General features: G+C 45.3%; 1 protein-coding gene across 1 annotated transcript; it reads right to left on the bottom strand.

The window, feature by feature from the left end:
- Positions 1–541: 541 nt before the first annotated feature.
- Positions 542–16,510, bottom strand: LOC140398224 (uncharacterized). Its single transcript, XM_072486636.1, has 4 exons — positions 16,276–16,510; positions 11,011–11,191; positions 9,771–9,826; positions 542–3,295 (listed from the first exon to the last, which is right to left on the bottom strand). The coding sequence occupies exons 1-4, from the start codon at positions 16,430–16,432 to the stop codon at positions 2,535–2,537; spliced, it is 1,155 nt and encodes a 384-aa protein (XP_072342737.1). The 5' UTR covers positions 16,433–16,510; the 3' UTR covers positions 542–2,534.
- Between the last annotated feature and the right edge of the window lie 3,070 nt (positions 16,511–19,580).

Here is a 19,580-nt window from a genome sequence, read left to right as displayed (position 1 = left end):
GCGTGCCGCCTCCCACCCCCAAGAAGCACATGCATTGGAGCAGCCTTTAAAAATGCCCCCCGGTCTTCAAAAAACGATGTTGCTGTTGGGGCGGACTCAATCAGAGCCCAGCTACCAGCAAGGGGTTGTGGGACGCACCCCTTGAAGTTTCTGAACCTAAGTCCCAAATTATACGATAGAGTTTTTAGTATCCAGGAAAATTACGCCCACGGAATCTGGCAAATTGGCTCCACCAAGGCAATTTCATACATGCAGCCTAACATGCTGGAGGAAAGTGCGGAAATCAGTGTGTGTGAGCTGATCCCCGCTGATTTGGACACCCCATTCACTCCTCAACCCACATTCTGTGGCAGGATGAAATTCAGCCCAAACGTTCCCACATAGCTAAACATTAATTTAAATAGACACATCGGGTATACCTGTAACCATTTTGTGCTCATTAAAACAAAATGTGGCAATTGCTTCAACTAAAGGTCGCAAAAGCTCAAATAATTCAAATATCCAAACAAATTTATCATTCAATTATTTTATTAAAGATATCAAACTCTGCAAATCTTCATAGCATGGAGAGAATATTTCAATATTTCATGCAATCAAACTTGCAAAAATAATTTAATATTTAATGAAGGATAAACAAGCAAACTGAAGCACTAAATGGATATTGAATATCAAAACCAATGGTTAAGAATAGTCATACAGTAACAATGGCATTGGCCGCATTTTGGAGTCAATGCAGACCGTATGCTGTGATATCCCTGATTAATTGTGAATTTGGGATTATGATAACAATCATTATTATCAATAATATTCACAACTACATTTTAAAATAAAACAAAGAAAATATAATTACGTTGGTGACACCAGCAGAAGGCCCAAATAATGTAAATATTAGAGTGTCAGGATTGCTATAACTGGAAATCCTTCCCTATCGGTGAAGATGCACGTTACACCCAATTTTGAAACTGCCTCTGTCACACATTCGCGCATTATTTTATTATGAAGATACAGGCAATCAATAAGATATTGAATTCAAAGATCATTGACAAAATTGAACTTTCATTTCCATTAAGGGTCCTGAGAATAAATCACAAATCGGACAATTCAAACAAACGCTTTGCTGGCAAGACAGATTGCAACACTTTCAAATCAGTTTTCGGTGTCTGTTGCTTGACTTCACTGTTTAGCAGAGAGCCAGGTATTTGCCTCCACCCCAACAGACCATTCGATACAAGGGCAGCGGATGGTGGAAAAACTTAGCAGGTCTGGTAGCCTCTATAGGCATCTCTCCCTACAGGTGCTGCCAGACCTGTTGAGTTTTTCCTCACATTCTTTATTTTTGTTTCAGGTTCCAGAATCCGCAATATTTTGCTAAGAACATTTGATCCGGTTGATCAAAGCTTCCAGTCAGACTCATCGTCCAAGTTTTCTAAAAGAGTCAAAGAATTCAATAGCTGACCAAACACTGTTGCAACATTGTGGAAATGCTTCCACAATGCATGTAGTGAATGTACAAATGGTGACATTCTTGGGCAACCCATTAAAACTCTAATTAAAAATCCAGAAAATGCAAGATGCCTCAATGGACATAGAACATGTATGAAACTTTTAAAAATAGTGGTGACATCCTTATAGTCCGATATTTTTCTTTAAATTTTAGAGTACCCAATTAAGGGGCAATTTAGCGTGGCCAATCCACCTACCCTGCATATCTTTGGGTTGTGGGGTGAAACCCACGCAAACATGGGGAGAATGCGCAAAACTCCACACGGACAGTGATCCAGAGCCGGGATCAAGCCTGGGACCTTGGCGTGGTGAGGCAGCAATGCTAACCACTGCTCCACCATGCTGCCCTCTTATAGTCCGATATTAACAGATTGGGGGAGTTGGCTGAAATTCTGGGCTGGGCTGTCCGGTCTTCCAACCTCCTGTTTCTCGGCAGTGCGCCGTTTGCTGATGGCAGGATTCTTTACACCCGCCGCTTGTCAATGGGATTTCCCATTGAAGCCACCCCACGCTGCCAGGAAACCCACGGGCAGGAGTGCGCTGTTGGCGGGAAGAGAGAGTCCCAACGGCCGGAGAATTTCAGCTTCTGAGTTTCCAAATACGTAGCACATGTACTGCTCATAATTGCAATAACGGGGGAATTCCTTGTCCATTCACAGCAGCGGATTCTCCAATTCCGCAACAGTGAATGGGAGATTTGGCTCAGCCCCAAGTTCTCTGTCCTCGCTGGTACCAGTAGCGAAGAGGACTCACAATGGAGAATCCTGGTCAAAAGGTTTCATACGTCTTCATGCCAGTCAATTTATGAAAATTGTATCAATTTTAATTTGTAACAGGAAAATGCGGAAGCTAGCATTTGTAATTGTGGTCTATTTGTAATTGTTTAAAGAAAGCAAAGAAAAAATGCATTTCCAAATGTCTTTTCAAAGATCTGCAACATCAGGAACTGTGCAAAATTTCATAAACTGGTTTCGGGTCTTATATCCGCAGGTAAATATAGGTGAACATTTCTACAGGATATGAGAATCATTTTATTGTGAGAGTGATTGTTGAACTGCTATAAGTACAAAGAATACCAGCGTAATGACAAATCCACTCGATGTTTTGAAGGCGCTCATGGCATTTGCCGTGGTAGTGACAATTGGTTTGGTGGAAGTGGCCTCATTGACATTAGTCACATTGGCATTGGATGCGGCTGAGGTGGTCATGGTTCCAGAGGCTGGACTGGCATTGGATGCGGCTGAGGTGGTCATGGTTCCAGAGGATGGATTGGCATTGGATGCAGCTGAGGTGGTCATGGTTCCAGAGGCTGGACTGGCATTGGATGCGGCTGAGGTGGTCATGGTTCCAGAGGATGGATTGGCATTGGATGCAGCTGAGGTGGTCATGGTTCCAGAGGCTGGACTGGCATTGGATGCGGCTGAGGTGGTCATGGTTCCAGAGGCTGGACTGGCATTGGATGCGGCTGAGGTGGTCATGGTTCCAGAGGATGGATTGGCATTGGATGCAGCTGAGGTGGTCATGGTTCCAGAGGCTGGACTGGCATTGGATGCGGCTGAGGTGGTCATGGTTCCAGAGGCTGGACTGGCATTGGATGCGGCTGAGGTGGTCATGGTTCCAGAGGATGGATTGGCATTGGATGCGGCTGAGGTGGTCATGGCTCCAGAGGATGGACTGGCATTGGATGCAGCTGAGGTGGTCATGGTTCCAGTGGCTGGACTGGCATTGGATGCGGCTGAGGTGGTCATGGCTCCAGAGGATGGACTGGTATTGGGTGTAGCAGTGGTGATAGCTGTGTGAATACCAGTATAGTTAGCAAATAATATTTCTATATTGAACAATACATAAAGTTTCATTAGGATCTCAATTATGTTCACTGCGGACTAGAGATTTCACTTCCACACTCACTTACAAATCCTTGGGTTATTTACATTCAATTTGACAAAGGGGGATTCACAGGGTGGAGAGATCAGAAGTGGGATTTTAACTCCTCAGTCTTTAACTCAGAAGATATTTGGCAAAACACAGTTGTAATATTATTAATAATAATAATCTTTATTGTCACAAGTAGGCTTGTAATGAAGTTCCTGTGAAAAGCCCGTCGTCACTACACTCTGGCGCCTGTTCGGGTACACAGAGGGAGAATTCAGAATATCCAAATTACCTAACAACCCGTCATTCGGGACTTGTGGGAGGAAACTGGTGCGCCTGGGGGAAACTCACGCAGACACGGGGAGAATGTGCAGACTCCGCACAGACAGTGACCCAAACCGGGAATCGAACCTGGGGCACTGGTGTTGTGAAGCTGCCCCTAAGTTGCGTATTTATAAAGTATGAAGTATATGAATATGCAATGCTAGTCATGAGTCCCTCAGTATCCATTGAAGATGTTGCTAGCTGTGACAAAAATATTGACATGGATATTACATAGGCTTGTGTTTCTAACAAGTGGTTCTTTGAACTTCCATGTTTGTCACTCAATAGCTAGATATCGGTGACGTGTACAGCAGTAGATTTTCAAGATTTCTAATAAAAATAGCTTATTGTCACAAGTAGGCTTCAATGAAGCTACTGTGAAATGCACCTCGTCGCCACATTCCGGCACCTGTTCGGGGAGGCCGTTACGGGAATTGGACCCGCGCTGCTGGCTTTGTTCTGCATTACAAGCCAGCTGTTTGGCCCACTGCGCTAACCCAGTCCCTGAATTTCGGTTTGGGAAAACCACCTTAAAAATATCACAAAATATTCCCTGTAAATTATTTCCATACTCCTAGGGATATCTTAACTGAAGCTCTGAGTTACTTTCAGATCCCTGAAGGGAAAGAGTGATAATACCACACTAAACCTCATTTTATTAGTATAGTGCAAGATAATTAATTTTCTGGTAATTCAATATGTGTAGAGAATAAATGCAGAGCACGTAACATTTGAGACAATGTGACAGACGGGGGACAGCGTCAGGGGGAGGGGGGGGGGGGGGCATGGTCCTCTCACTGATTCTAGACCTTGAAATTGAATCTAACCTTAAATGGGTGTGCAACGGGTAAATGAGCTGGGATTTTCCTGTTCTGCCGCCAGAGCTGTAAATTCTCGCTGGAAGTCAATGGACATTTGGATGCCTCTCCAAACTTTTCCCAGCTCGTGACGGGACCAGAAATTCCCAGCAATGGTCAGCAAATAGATATGCTCAAGGTGCAGATAGTTTATGGATGCTCACAGGAGATGATCAGGCATGGACCTCAGTCCTTCCGGACAGCAGTAAAGGAAGTCAAAAGGGAAGCAGTGGTGCAGGAGTGTACTGGCGTGGGGGTGAGGCATCTGGGAATGGGCATGGCTGGGAGTGGGACAGTTTCCGCTGATTGGAAATTAGGGTTATGTTGACGAGAAGGATGGAGATTGATGGTGGCAATTGGGGATGGTGGTGACAAAAATTGACGAGGGTGGAGGCATGATTTTAGAGGAGGTATGGTGTCAGTCAGCAGTCTGCAGAGTTTGAAAGTGGAGCTATGAGGTGTATTCCACCAGTTGAGAAAGAGTGAGACTGAGAACGGAGCCGGCAAGATAAAAGAGCGCAAGAAAGGGCACACCTGAGAGCGCAAGTTGAGAGGATAAGAGTGCAGAGAAAGAGTGAGACTGAAAGTGGAGCCAGGTGGATAAAAGATTACAAGAAAGAGTGAGACTGAGAATGGAGCCGGAAGGATAAAAGAATGTGAGAAAAAGCGAGACTGAAAGCGGAGCCAGGGAGATAAAAGCGTGTGAGAAAGAGCACGACTGCGAGTGCAGTTGAGAGGATAAAGAGTGCAGAGAAAGAGTGAGGCTGAAAACAGAGCTGGGGAGATGGAAGAGCGTGAGAAAGAGTGAGACTGAGATCGGAGCTGGGAGGATAAACGAGTGCGAGAAGGAGTGAGATTGAGAACAGAGCTGGGGAGTGAAAAGATTGTAAGAAAGAATGAGACTGAGTAACAAGCTGGGAGGGCAAAAGAGTGTGAGAAGGTGCGAGACTGAGAATGGATCCAGGGAGATAAACGAGTGCAAGAAAGAGTGAGGAAGAAAAGGAGGATAAAGGGAGTGTGAGAAAGAGTGAGAGTGAGAGTGGAGCCAGGATGATAAAGGAGTGTGAGAAAGAGTGAGGGTGAGAACAGAGTCAGGGGGATAAAGGAGGGTGAGAAAGAGTGAGAGTGAGAGCAAAGTGTTACTTGGAGTTTGGAGCTCCTGAGTTGACATCTGGAATCAAAAGTTTTATCGCTTATTGTTTGTTAGGTCTGTATTTTGTGGTCTGTAGTTTGTAAGGGTTATATCCTGTGGTACCTAACAGTGTCAGGGAACCGGATTCAATTACAACCTGGTATCTGTCTGTGCTCCCCATGTCTGCCTGGGTTTCTGGTGCTCCGCTTTCCTCCCACAGGCCTAAGGTGGATTGGCTACCCTAAATTGCCCCTTAGCTTGCCTGTGTGCACATGTGAGTGTGGCTATGTTCGATGTGCTGTAATGCCCCTCAAGCTATAAGCCCCACAGACTAGTGACCTGATCCAGGAATAAGTGGCTCCAGAGACAGACGAAAGTCTGACCCATGTCTGACGTCATGGTGCGGCCTGACTGAGAGAGATATTCTGTAGTAACAAGGACCAGGGATGAAGGGCCCTAGAGCGAGTGAAATTATTTGATTTTAAGTATCTTCCAGGTATTTCTGTTCCTGCAGCTGCAGATGTGGACCCCCAGGATGGTGTGTTGCCTACCTGTTGCCAGGGTTAGGGATGTCACTGGTTGGCTGCAGAGCATCCTAAAGGGAGTGGGTGATAAGTGAAGATTATGCGGCACATTGGTGCCAACGATATAGGTAAAATGAAGGATGATGTCTTGCAACAAGAGTTCAGGGAGTTGGGCAGCATGTAAAAAAAGCGGGACCTCAAAGGTTGTAATCTCTTGATTACTCCCGGTGCCACATGCTGGTGATTACAGAAATAGGAGAATAGGGCAGATGACTCAAGGCATGTGACTCAAGAGTTGGTGCAGGAGGGAGGGTCTTTCATTCCTGGATCACTTCTGCCAATTATATGCCCCCTTGGTTATTTACCTCTGCTAATATAAATAAATCCTTTCAAACCACTGTCTTTAGGCTCCTCAAAATTTTGTACACCTTAATTAACGCTCACTTTAGCATCTTATTCAAAAGAAAATACACCCAGCATTTCTAATATTTCCTCACTGATAATATTCTCCATTCCTGGCAATATCCTTGTATATCACCACTGTAGCTTCTCTACTGCAATCACAATCCTTCCTATAATGTTGGGAATGGAATTTACACAGTAGTCTAGCTGTCACGTAACTAGCATTTTATACAATTCCAATATATTTTTTATTCTTTCGCAGGGGTGTGGGTGTCACTGGCTAAAACAGCATTACTGCCCTTCCTAATTGTGCTTGAGAATATATTGGTGAGCCCCCTTCTTGAACCGCTGCAGATCACGTGGCGTGGAAATACCAAGGTGCTATTTGGAAGCTGGTTCCAGAATCTTGACCCAGCGTCAGTGAAGGAACTCAGGATGGTGAGTGGCTTGGAGAGCAACTTGCATCTGCTGTCATTCTAGGTGGTAGAAGTCTCGGATTTGGCAGGTGCTGCCAAAGCTCCTTTAGTCATTTGCTGCAGTGCATCTTGTGCACTGCTGCAACTGTGGTTGGTGGTGGAGAAAGTGAAATTTTAAGGTGCTGGGTGTGGTACCAGCCAAGCAGATTTCTTTACCTTGGAGGGCACCCAGCTTCTTGGGTGTTGCTGGAGTTGCTGGCACCCATCCAGGTATCACATTCCTGACTTGTGAATGTGTGCAGGCTTTGGGAACTTCAGAGATGATTTATTCATTGCAGAATCCACAGCCTCAGACCTGCTCTTATGGCCACAGTATTTATATGACACTTCCGAACCTGGTCAATGGCAACCCTGAGGCCGTTGGTAGTGAGGGATTCAACAATGGTAATGCCATTGAATGTTCAAGGGAGATGGTTAGATTCTCTCTTGTTGGAGATAGTCATTGCTTGGAACTTGGTGGTGTAAATATTACTTATCACATATCAGCCAATGCCTGAATATTGTCCTAACCTTCCTTCTTTTTCACTGGGCCACAGTCAATGAACAAAAGTATCCCTTATGCCTTCATGACCATCATTTTCTACATTTCCCTGCTGCATTCTGGGATCTGTTGACATATACTCCAAGGTCCCTATGTTCCTTTACAGTATCCTATCAGTCATTGTCACTGGATTAGTAATCCAGAAACCCTGCATAATCCTCTGGGGACCTGGGGTTGAATCCCACCACAAAGCATGGTAGAATTTGAATTCAATTAAAAATAATATGGAAGCAAAAGTCTAATGATGTCCAGTGACACCCACATCCCATAAAAAAATAAACAAACAAAAATAATTCTTGCCTTGTATGTCCTCCCCCCAAATGCATTGCCTCACATTTCTCTGGATTGAATTTGTATTTTCCTGTAGGCTGTAGCTTTCTTCATCGCCATCCATCACACAGCTAATTTTCGCACTAATAACAAAATTATTAATCGTGCTCCCTACATTTAAGTCTAAATCATCGCTATAAACCACAGGCAGCAAGCGAGAGCCCTATGAAAACTTTCAAGAAACAGCTTGCCAGATGCAAAAGCATCCATCAACTATAACTTAACCATCAAGTAATGACCTGTTCCAAGACAAACTAGCTACAGACACAGATTAAAGTCTGTCTTAGTGCACTACTCTGTGGGGGGAGAGAATTGAGATTGGAATCACTTTAACATGAATAATATCAGGAGCCTTGAACCCAGACTGTGCAAGCTACATCTGGAGGTAGAGTATCATGAAGGCCTTGGGTATTCATGACCAATGACGTCAGAATGCATGGGATTGTCTCCTGTTCCAGATTCATCCCATTGTGTTTGGCATTGGCCAAACCAGAGAGAGAGAGAGAAAAAAAGAAACAAATTTTAACCCCATTTTCCAGCACCTGGTTTGTAGTCTTGCAAGTTACAGCACTTCAGGTGCCGATCACCTTTTAAACCAATCACCTTAAATCTATGCCCCCTGGTAATTGGACTCTCTGCTAGAGGAAACAGTTTTTTTCCTGACCACACTATCTAGACCCCTCATAATTTTAAAAATAAGCGATTTGCTCTCAGGTCACCAAACATACAGCCGAAGGGGTACAGAGAAGCTTGTTATAGTATAAGAGCTGACTTTCCTTTTGATTATCACAGTGTGTAATGGAGTGACTGAGGCAAGGGGTTGGATTCTCCGCTTCCCAATGCCGAAATTGCGTTCGGCGATGGGGCGGAGAATCTGCTTTGGCGTCGAAATTGGGTGTGGCGCCGGTTTTTAAATTCTCCACCCCCTGAAAATCGGCATACTCCATGCTGGGTATCCACCGCCTCAGGACATTGCCTGAGGCCAGCCCCGCGATGCTCCATTGCCGACCGGCCGAAATCCCGGCAACGTGGCTCATGTGTGCTCACACCATCCGGGATCCTTGTGTGGTGGCTGCAGGCTCCGGGGCAGTCACAGTCGGGGGAGAGCCGATCGGTGGGCAGGGGGGGGGGCTTCATTCGGGGCTGGGGGCAATGTGGGCTGGCGGTCCGGGACACGCGAGCAGCCGATGCGGAGCACTACTTTGCAGGTCCAGATCCTGCGGTCTGAGTCCGCCATGGAGCACGGCGCGGCCGCTGCAGGCCATCGCCGTGCGCATGTGCAGCCTCTGACCTGAAAGTGCTGGGGGTGGTTTCGGCAGCTAGAGCTGTGAGCTCTACGACGGCTCCCTGCTAGTCCCCAGCAAAACGGGGAATCGGTGGCCTTTTGACACCAGTTTTCCTGCCGTAAAAGACCACAGTTTTCCCAATGGCGTGGGGACTTAGTCCCCAAAACGGAGAATCCAGCCCAAGGAATTCAATGTGTGGGTCCAACAGCATAACAGCACATGCAATGGAACACAATATTTCCAAATCCAACCCCGTTGATATCAGGAATGAGATTCAGCAACCTGATACTTATTCAAGTTTCAAGCGAGGTGTGATCTGCCAACAAGTGGGACCTTATGCGAGGATTTTAATCTTTAAAGTTTGCCAGAATAATGATGGTCTGAGCTTCTAGGCAAAATTGTTGTGAAGTCAACAGTAAGCACAGGAAGTGAAATCTTGCATGATGTTTAATATATGAAGAAACTTTCTCATAAAGCAATATTGATCAATCTAATTACCCATCGACCTAAAGATAAGACTTACAATTCGTGAGGTTGTACTGTAGAAAATATGTCTTATTAGATACCTTGACGTATGCTCTGGAACAGTATAGAAAGAAAGAAAAATCATTAATACTTGAGATCACATGACTCAATTCATATTCAAGGATTCGATACAACACTGAGAATTAAATCTAGATTACGAGGTTCATTGTGGATACATTTTCTGCCTCATTATTCATTGATTTGTATAGCATTTTTAAATCTTGTTAAGATTTGATTTATTGTCAAGGAAGGCCCACATTGAAATGGTACTATGAAGTGACCTGAACTGGGTCCATTCAATTAACTGCAAGTTTCAAAGTTTTACCTCTTCTATTTTGGGTTTTAGTGGTTGTGTCTCATTATCCTCAGTTGGTATTGGTGTGCAAACCTATTTCGTGAGGGAAGGGATGATTTCCTTTGTGCAATGAGGGCAACTGTTCTGAAATCTTGATTTGGAATATGATGCATATTCATCTTAACAAGTATTGAGTGAGGTAGAAACTGTTTTTTATCACCCCGCCTTTAATTCTCCCTTTGAAAGTGCTAAATTACAGTGGGGTATGGTGCCACCAAATAGGTATAATTTTCAAAGCTGACAAAGTGACTAACAATGGGTAATTTGACTATTGGTCATCTAGTTAGATGATAGGATGGCGCAGCGGCACAGTGCTGCCTCGCAGTGCCAGGGACCCGGGTTCGATTCCGACATTGGGTGACTGTGTGCAGTTTGTATGTTCTCCCCATGTTTTTGTGGGTTTCGCCCGGGTGCTCCGGATTCCTCCCAGCAGTCCAAAGATGTGCAGGTTAGGTGGACAGGCCATGCTAAATTGCCCCTTAATGTCCAAAGATGTGTAGGTTGGATGAATAGGCCATGCTAAATTGCTCCTTGGTGTCCAAAGGTTAGGTGGGGTTACAGGACTAAGGTGGGAGAATGGGCCTTGGTAGGGTGCTTTTTCAGAGGGTCAATGCAGACTCGATGGGCCGAATGGCCTCTTTCTGCACTGTAGTGATTCTATGAGTCTATAGTTCAGAATATGGAAGCAGATGATTAAGGAACTGGTCTCGTATCTTGCACAAGTACAGCAGTCGTGCACAATGTTTTCCATCCCTTGTACAGTTTGATAAAACCTCATGTATGATACACATGATATTCCTATGACAACAGTGTGCAGCATATGTGAGAACCTGTGATGGGAATTGGATGAAAAGCTGGAATACATTTATTTTTAAAGGCATACCTAATTTTCACATTGTTTGCGGGGTATCCAGGTGAAGTCCAGACGTACTTCATTGACGTATTTCTGTTCTCATAAATGCCCTGACACATTGATGAGTTATCCATCCAAGAACCAAAGCTGCTGCCGTTCATCACAGCTGATAGAGCCACTCGAACCTGAGTTTCAATTCCTGAAATGGTAACTAGGAGAAAGCAGCAACACTGACAATAAATACCTGCCCAGAGATGAAGATATTCACAGGTACAGCTTCATAGAAAATATCCCGTCTAGTTAAATGTTTTCTTTTGAAATTTGAAGCTAAGCTTGTGACAATGCAATTTACAAAAGAAAAGATGATTGTATCCGCGTGCTGGAAATCTGAAATAAGAAGAGAAAATGCTGAACATCCTCGACAGGCTGGTCAGCATCTGTGAAGAGACAAATAGCCTCTCTTTCTGTGTTTCAGATCAATCAAAACTGACCTGCCAAGTGTGTCTGAAATTGCAGGTTGTGGTCTTTGCAGATGACATTAGACACTTGATGCCTTTTGCCTAAATGGCCACTCCTCATTGTAAGAAGGAGTGAGCGTTTCTAAGGTGATTAAGGTAATAGACGCTCCCGAGTTTAACTGAATTCCCAGCAGGGATGTCTTGAAATCAGTTCTGGGACGGAATTCTCTGGCCGTTGCGATTCACTTTTCCCGCCGGCTGCGCACCCCCACCTGTGGGATTCTTGGCGGCATCAATGGGAGATCCCATTGACAAGCGGCGTGAAGACAGCGAATGGCGCGCTGCTGAGAAACACGCGGGAGGGGAAGCTGAACTCCAGCCCCTGATGTCCTTCCTGCCATCATGACTGACGTAAACTGATTTTGTATGAATTGCGTGCAACCTGGGACGCTCGTGATCTATATGACTCAATATCACACCCAAACAAGTTTTTATCCAGTGAATGAGTCATTTTTTATGCAATAATAATAGATATTTATGGTGAGGGAGAGGTGCTACATTCTTATGACAAGGCTTTAAAATCCATGAAAGGGGACAAAATATGGTCAACTAAAACCTACATTTATTTTCTTTTTAATTTTGAGTACAGAATTATTAGTTTTTCCAATTGAGGGGCAATTTAGCGTGGCCAATCCACCTACCCTGCACATCATTTTGGGTTGTAGGGGTGAGACCCACGCAGACACGGGGAGAATGAGCAAGCCCCAAGCGGACACTGACCCGGGGCAGGGATCAAGCCCGGGTCATCGGCGCCGTGAGGCAGCAGTGCTACCCACTGCGCCACCGTGCTGCCCTAAATCTACATTTAAAATACATATAAATTGCTCCACATTTCATTCAAAATCATCCCAGTAAATCAAGATAACATCCAAGTTTCTTCCCGTTGCCCTTCAGGCAGGGTAAGATATAATTGAAAGCTGAAAATGTTCGATAATATGTCACATAAAACTCACCCCCATCAGCTTCAGTCACCAGGGTTAACAAAAGAAAATAAATTAAATTATGGTTCAGAGAATTACATTATGTCAAATCTACGGCACAGAAGCAAACCCATGGGGTGTGATTCTCCGACCCCCCGCCGGGTCAGAGAATCGCCGGGGTTGGGGGGGGGGGCGCGGCGTGAATCGCGCTCCGCCGTCCCGACGCTGGCTGCCAAATTCTCTGGTGCCGGGGTTTTGGCGGGGGCGGGAATCGCGCCACGCCAGTCGGGGGCCGTTGGCAGTGCCCCCCCCCCGACGATTCTCCAGCCTGTGGTGGGCCGAGCGGCCGCCCGTTTTCGGCCGGTCCCGCCGGCGTAAATCAAACCAGGTCCTTACCGACGGGACCTGGCTCTACGGGCGGCATGCAGAGTCCTCAGGGGGGGGGCGGGGGGATCTGGCCCCGGGGGTGCCCCCACAATGGCCTGGCCCACCGATCTGCCGGCGGGCTTGTGCCGTGGGGGCACTCTTTCCCTCCGCGCCGGCTGCTGTCAACCTCCGCCATGGCCGCCGCAGAGAAGAACCCCCCTGCGCATGCGCTGGGATGATGCCAGCACACCTTCGGCACCGGTTGGCGCCGCACCAAGCCCTTCCGCGCCGGCTCGAGGATTCTGCACCTTCCGGGCGGCCAAACGCCGGAGTGGTTCACGCCACTCCTCGGCACCGGTACGGTCCACCCCGCCGGGTAGGGGAGAATCCCGCATATTGTTCTAGCTAGTCTAACCCAGTTCACAAAAAAAGCTTCCTGTTATTGTCTTTTCACCTCTATTCCTTTCCTCTTCATGTTATTGCTTCTGATTGCCATCCGAGACAATGTTGGTTTTTTAAAATTTAGAGTATCCAATTCATTTCTGTCCCTCTCACAAGTGAGAGGAGCAGAACTGGAAGGATTGCCATTTAAACAGGCCCGGCATAAATTCCGCTACCTGGGGATCCAAATCGCTCATGACTGGGCAGGGATCCACAAATGGAACTTGACCAGTCTGGTGAAAGAAATAACAAAGGACCTGCAGAGGTGGGACACACTCCCACTCTCCGTGGCAGGAAGAGCACAAATGATCAAGATGAACGTACTGACCATGTTCCTCTTCCTATTCAGGTTCTTTCCAATGTACATTCCCAAGGCCTTCTTCAACTCATTAGAAAAACAGATCACGGCATTTGCGTGTGTGTGTGTGGGGACACACACACACACACACACACACACTCAAGGATCCCCAAAAAGGTGCTGCAGAGAAGGAGAAACATGGGGGTCCAGGAGTCCCAAACCTGCAATATTACCACTGGGCAGCAACTGCAGAGAGGGTAAAGGGCTGGATAAAAGAGCAAGAAGCTGAGTGGGTATGTATGGTGGCGAGCTCCTGCAGGGAGACTCCCTCCGGGCCTTGGCCTTGGCGCTGCTCCCATCCCCACCTGAAACACTTAACAAGCCCAGTGGTGATAGCAACTCCCCAGTCCTGGAACCAACTGTAACAGTACTTCGGACTAACCAAAATGTCCATTAAGACCCCCCCCACCTGCAATAAGTGGAGGTTCACACCCGCGACAATGGATGCCACCTTCAAAAGGTGGAGACAGGACAAGGGAGGATGATCGTTCGGGACTTCTACACAGACAACAGACTGACAACACTCGAGGAACTAAGAGAAGTTCCTGCTGACAGGGCAGAACGAACTAAGATATATGCAGGTCACAAACGTTCTCCATAGGGAAACGAGGACATACCCATGACCACCGCAACAGGCGTTGTGAGAGGATCTACTGGACACAGATATCCTAGGGAAGGGGAACTACGGCGACCTGTATGAGTGACTGCTAAGGGAGGCAAACACACAACTGGATGAGACAAGAGAAATATGAGAGGAAGACTTAGGGTTTGAAATAGAGTGGGGACCCTGGAGTGAAGCACTGCATAGGGTTAACTCCACCTCCACTTGTGCAAGGCTAAGCCTAATGCAGTTGAAGGTGGTACACAGAGCCACTTAATTGGAACCCGAATAAATAGGCCCTTCCCGGAGGTGGAGGATAAATGTGAACGTTTCCAAGGAGGCCTGGCCGACCACGGCCACATGTTCTAATCTTGCCCCAGACTCATCGGGTTCCGGACAGCCTTCTTTGAGGCAATGTCCAAGGTGGTGGGGATGAGGGTGGATCCATGCCCGAGAGTGGCTTTCTTCAGGGTCTCAGAACAGCCAGGTCTCTTCATGGGGAGGAGGGTCGATGCCCTTGCCTTTGCCTTCCTAATTGCCTGCCAGAGAGTCCTGCTCGGCTGGCGATCAGCAGCATCACCCAAAGATGTAAACTGGCTATCCGACCTATTGGAATTTTGCCAGATGGATAAAATCAAATTTGCCATCCGGGGATCTGAAGAAAGCTTCCCAAAACGTGGGAGCCATTCATTCAGTTGTTCCGAGACCCGTTTGCAGCCAACAGCCAGTAAACCAGAAGGAGCTAAAAGCCACAATGATTGCCAATGAAAAGGGGGGGGTGGGGGGAGGGAACAAAGAAACATGGAGCCCAACCAGTCTCAGCAAATAACAAAAGACACGCCATTATGCCAATCATACAGGAACAAGATATAGGAGCTGAAGAGGACGGAGGGCATTCCAAACAATTAGGAGGGGATGTGGGATTGAGAGGAAAGGGGGCGGAAGGTTGGGGACACGGCTGGGAATAAGCACCCATTGAAGAACATAAAACAAGAAGCCACAATCAATGTAATTAGCAAAAGACAACCGATGCATATATAATTTCTCTCTTTTTTCCTTTTTCTTTTCTGTTGTTTTCAATGTATGTTCACAATTGCTTTTGTGTTGTATAACTTAAAAATCCTTAGTAAAAACACTTATTTAAATTTTTTTATTTTTTAGAGTACCCAATTCATTCTTTCCAATTCAGGGGCAATTTAGCATGGCCAATCCATCTAGCCAATTTTTGGGTTGTGGGGGCAAAACCCGCGCAAACATGGGGAGAATGTGCAAACTCCACACGGACAGTGACCCACAATCAAACCTAGGACCTTGGCGCCGTGAGGTAGCAGGGCTAACCCATTGCGCCACCGTGCTGCCCTGTAAAAACACTTATTAAAAAAAAAGAACTAACTCTTGAATCTGCTTCCCAGAGTTGCATACATAAGTATCGGTCATATTTTATTCCCGAATCAAGGGGGGTGGTGGTTCCGGAGGCCACAGTGGGGGGCCTTGAGATTGGGGCGCAATCTCTTCCTGCACTGGTGAGCGGGGTTTGTTAGTGTAGGAAATGGAACTGGGTGCGACCTCGGTGGAGCATTTCTCGCCGAGGCACAGAAATGAAGCAGAGTCCCGTTTAATAGCGGGGTCATTCTTGGCGTAGCCAGCGCCGACAAACACCCGGATAAACTCGCTCGACATGGGACCCTATTTCATTTCCGTTAAATCACGCCCCACAGCTTCCACTGGCATGATGAGGGTGGCACAGTGGCTAGCACTGCTGCTTCACTGCACCAGTGACCCTGGTTCACTTCCGGCCTTGGGTCACTGTCTGTGTGGAGTTTGTACGTTCTCCCTAACCATTTAACCACCTATTTCTGCAGGCTACTAGTTACGAGAACTTATTGAGCACCAAGGCTTGGCAACAACATACTTGTTTCCCAAATGATTTTAACACATGTAAAGATTGTGCGATATGTTGATTGGAGGAAAACAAAGTTCCATTCTTGACTTTTTAAAGATAGAAAACTGCATATTAGCATTAGCCTTCAGAATTTGGACTGACTGTACAGAAGAGAAAATTGCCTTTGGTAAAATGTGACAGGTACTCACCATTATACTCTGTATTTGGCATGTAAGCACCCGGATCAACAGTTAGATCGAATTGGTCAGCGCTGGTACCATTCGCAATCATGCAAGGACTTTCAGAATAGGTTGGTATACATTGAAGGAACAGGCAAAAAAGGAGCACTGGTAAAACTGAAGCCATTTCTCTCTCCTGATAGCTTCACTGGACAGTAAAAGTGAACTGTCAGCAGTTGCTTCAACTCTGATCACTTCCCAAAAGATGCAAGACTTTTATAGGGTGTGTTGCCTCAAGGCTATTGGCAGCAGAATGTGCGATTTTAGTTTCAATACTGGGCAGGGTCATAATGTCGTAATTGACAATCCTGATTCTCACTTTCTATTGTTAAGGCAATGAAAGCTTTTCTAAACATATTTAATCCCTGCGTAAAGATCTTGGTGACATTTTCATCGCATGGTTGCAATGAATCAGTTTTACTTGCATCAAGTACTTTTGTAATTTACTTTTTAATATGTTTTTTTTCTCTGCAGGATTTCAATTTGCAAATAAACATTTATCTTTGCAGACTATATTGATGGAGTTTTAAAAATGTGAATCAAGGAAATATTAAGCCCATTCCTTCCGGAGTCAAAAATGTACATGAAATTTTCACAATAGGCATAGAGTCCTGCATGCTGTAAAATTGTAGGCACAATTGAAGGTGGTTAAAGAGGAAAACAACTTGTTGAGTTAGCTGTGGGAGAGTGCAACTAAATGGATAGATCCGCGAAAGCGCCAGTGAGTGTTCAGTGGGCCAAATGTTCTTATGTGCTGTGCCAACCGATGGTTGTATAGTTCCGTAAACACAATTACGATTCTTTCCAAGAAGCCTTGCTACTTTGGGTATCACTGTGGACGACAGCTTCAGAGTTTCGCACCCACCTCTCAGAAATAGAGAGCTGAATAGGGAAACTGCGTTTTATTTGGTCTCACGATTCAAAATTAAGCTTTTAAACACTGTGAGTTGCAAATTCAAATTCCTCATGTAACAGCTAACATAGATGCATCTCAGAAAGTGCTGATCATTAGCTGCTGGATTAAAAGTCACATTGACCACACTTCACATCCCATCACCTTACATAACCTCATATCCTACCTTACTGCTGCTGAACAGATTTGGTTTCATTTAGCTACATTTTTGTACTTTTTGATTGTGCGCTTGTGAAAAATATAAATCTTACTTATTATCAAATGGATAATTTTACCGCCATCTATGTGCTCAGAGCTAAAATGAAGAGCACTTCCCTGACCTCCGTCCTGTGAGAATGTGAGCTCGAGCCAATTTTCAGAATGATCTTTGCAATAAAATAGTTTTGGTACAGTTGAATATCTGTCCTTTAAAATCTGAGGTAACCTTCGCCAAAATGTCCTTGTGTCGAATACTTTGATTTGATTAACGGGGCCTGGTTTACATTGATTAGCAAATGTCAGGAATGTCGCATAATGTGAAAACAGTTCCGGAGTATGTTAAATTAAATTATCGACTGCTGCAGCTGAGTGAACGAACCCAATTCCCTGCGAAAGTTCCAATTCAACGTTATGGAATATCTTGGCATTTTCATTTGAAGAGGGTGTGATATTGGCTTCAAACAGAAGCTGGACAGAAGCTGGACAGCTGACGCAGCAATCTAGACTGTCTGAGAAATCTTCAGGATCTGTGAAGACATTGTTGGAGGAATGTTTGGTGACTGGTTGATTTAAACCTACATAAGGGGGATTGACACAATGCGAGTGAAATGGATTATGTGGATGTATAAATAGTCGGTGATCTGAGTATCTGAATTCTGCGTTGATCTATCCGCCTGTTCATTGTTGTTTTGTGGACCTGGTCTTCAGTTGAACTCATTCCTTATTTTAAGTCTAAAAGCTTTTTCAGAAAATGTGTCATTTTAAATTAAAAAACAGACATATGGAGATGTATGCTGACTGTTCATTTGTTTATTGTAATTGTTTAGCACAAGCTAGTTGTAGATGATTTTGTATTTCCTTTGAAAAGATTATTAATGTCATTTTTAATAAAGGGGGCATTGTAAAGCCTTCCAAATCCCATACTGTGGGTTCATGTATTTCTCATCATTTTTCATAAGGTTTATGAAAATACAAGTTGACTAACCAGTATCTTATCGAGAGTTGAACTGACTGTTTACAATGTAAAAATGTGTTTGTTTTATGCATGTATGATATTAGTTTCTGTTCTGTTTACAGCAGAACTAACCAATCCTTCCAACTTAAAAGGTCCCCAAAGGTTAGAGCAGTATGCTTCAGTGTGCAGAATCCTCACAGGGCTAATTTTGACTCTGGGCAAGAATGTATTATTGGATTGGTTGCATGTTGGCAAAATCAGAAAAAAACTGTTTAAGGGCGGAGGATCCAAATATTGCTTGGTTCACTTTATCGTTCAAAGTCACTTATGCGTAATCAAGCTGTAAACCCTGTCACATCTATGTAGATGCATTCATGGACGTATGAGAGTTATTTCCAAAGAAACAAAATGGAGAATGGACAAACTGAGAACAAGATGGAGTCAAGGGTCCAGAAGAAGAGTCACATTGGACTGGAAATGTTAGCTCTGTTTTTCTCTCCGCCGATGCTGCCAAACCTGCTAACAGCGTTCATCACTTTCTGTATTTATTTCAAATTTCCAGCATCAACATATTTTGCTTTTCATAGAAGCATAGAATTTACCGTGCCATTCGGCCCATCGAGTCTGCACCAGATCTTGGCAAGAGCACCCTACTTAAGCCCACACATCTACCCTATCCCCGTAACCCAGTAACCCTGCCTAACCATTTTTTTTAGACACTAGTGGCAATTTAGCACGGCCACTCCACCTAACCTGCACATCTTTGGACTGTGGGAGGAAACCGGAGCACCCGGAGGAAACCGATGCAGACATGGGGAGAACGTGCAGACTCCGCCCAGACGGTGACCCAGCAGGGAATCGAACCTGGGACCCTGGAGCTGTGAGGCAACTGTGCTAACCATTGTGCTACCATGCCGGCCTTTTATTTTGGAATCAAAGAAGTCAGGTGACCTCCTTCTTGTCTGCAAGTATTGTTAAAACTGCTTGTAATATCCCAGACGGGACCCACAAGGTGGGTCTCCTCCATGCTCCTTGCAGAGTACGAGCTGCCCCGCTAGAGGCGGGGTATCTCAATTACCCAATGTATATAAGGTTGGCCAGTAAGGCACTGATCCAGCAGGATCCCGGTAGGGGTCTGCCGGGTAGTGTGTATATATATATAGTTTATAAATAAAATTTCTTTCTTATTTTTACTCTGTGGTGATGCCA

The sequence above is a fragment of the Scyliorhinus torazame genome, chromosome 21 (assembly GCF_047496885.1).
Source record: "Scyliorhinus torazame isolate Kashiwa2021f chromosome 21, sScyTor2.1, whole genome shotgun sequence".
In the NCBI taxonomy this organism is placed as follows: Eukaryota; Metazoa; Chordata; class Chondrichthyes; order Carcharhiniformes; family Scyliorhinidae; genus Scyliorhinus; species Scyliorhinus torazame.
This window is presented reverse-complemented; position numbering and strand designations above follow the sequence as displayed.

Coding starts and splice junctions, on each gene's coding strand:
- LOC140398224 (XM_072486636.1), bottom strand. CDS start 16,432: ATGGCTTCAGTTTTACCAGTGCTCCTTTTTTGCCTGTTCCTTCAATGT. Junction 9,827..11,010: donor GCAAACAATGTGAAAATTAG/GTATGCCTTTAA, acceptor ATACTGTTCCAG/AGCATACGTCAAGGTATCTA. Junction 3,296..9,770: donor ACAGTACAACCTCACGAATT/GTAAGTCTTATC, acceptor GTATTCACACAG/CTATCACCACTGCTACACCC.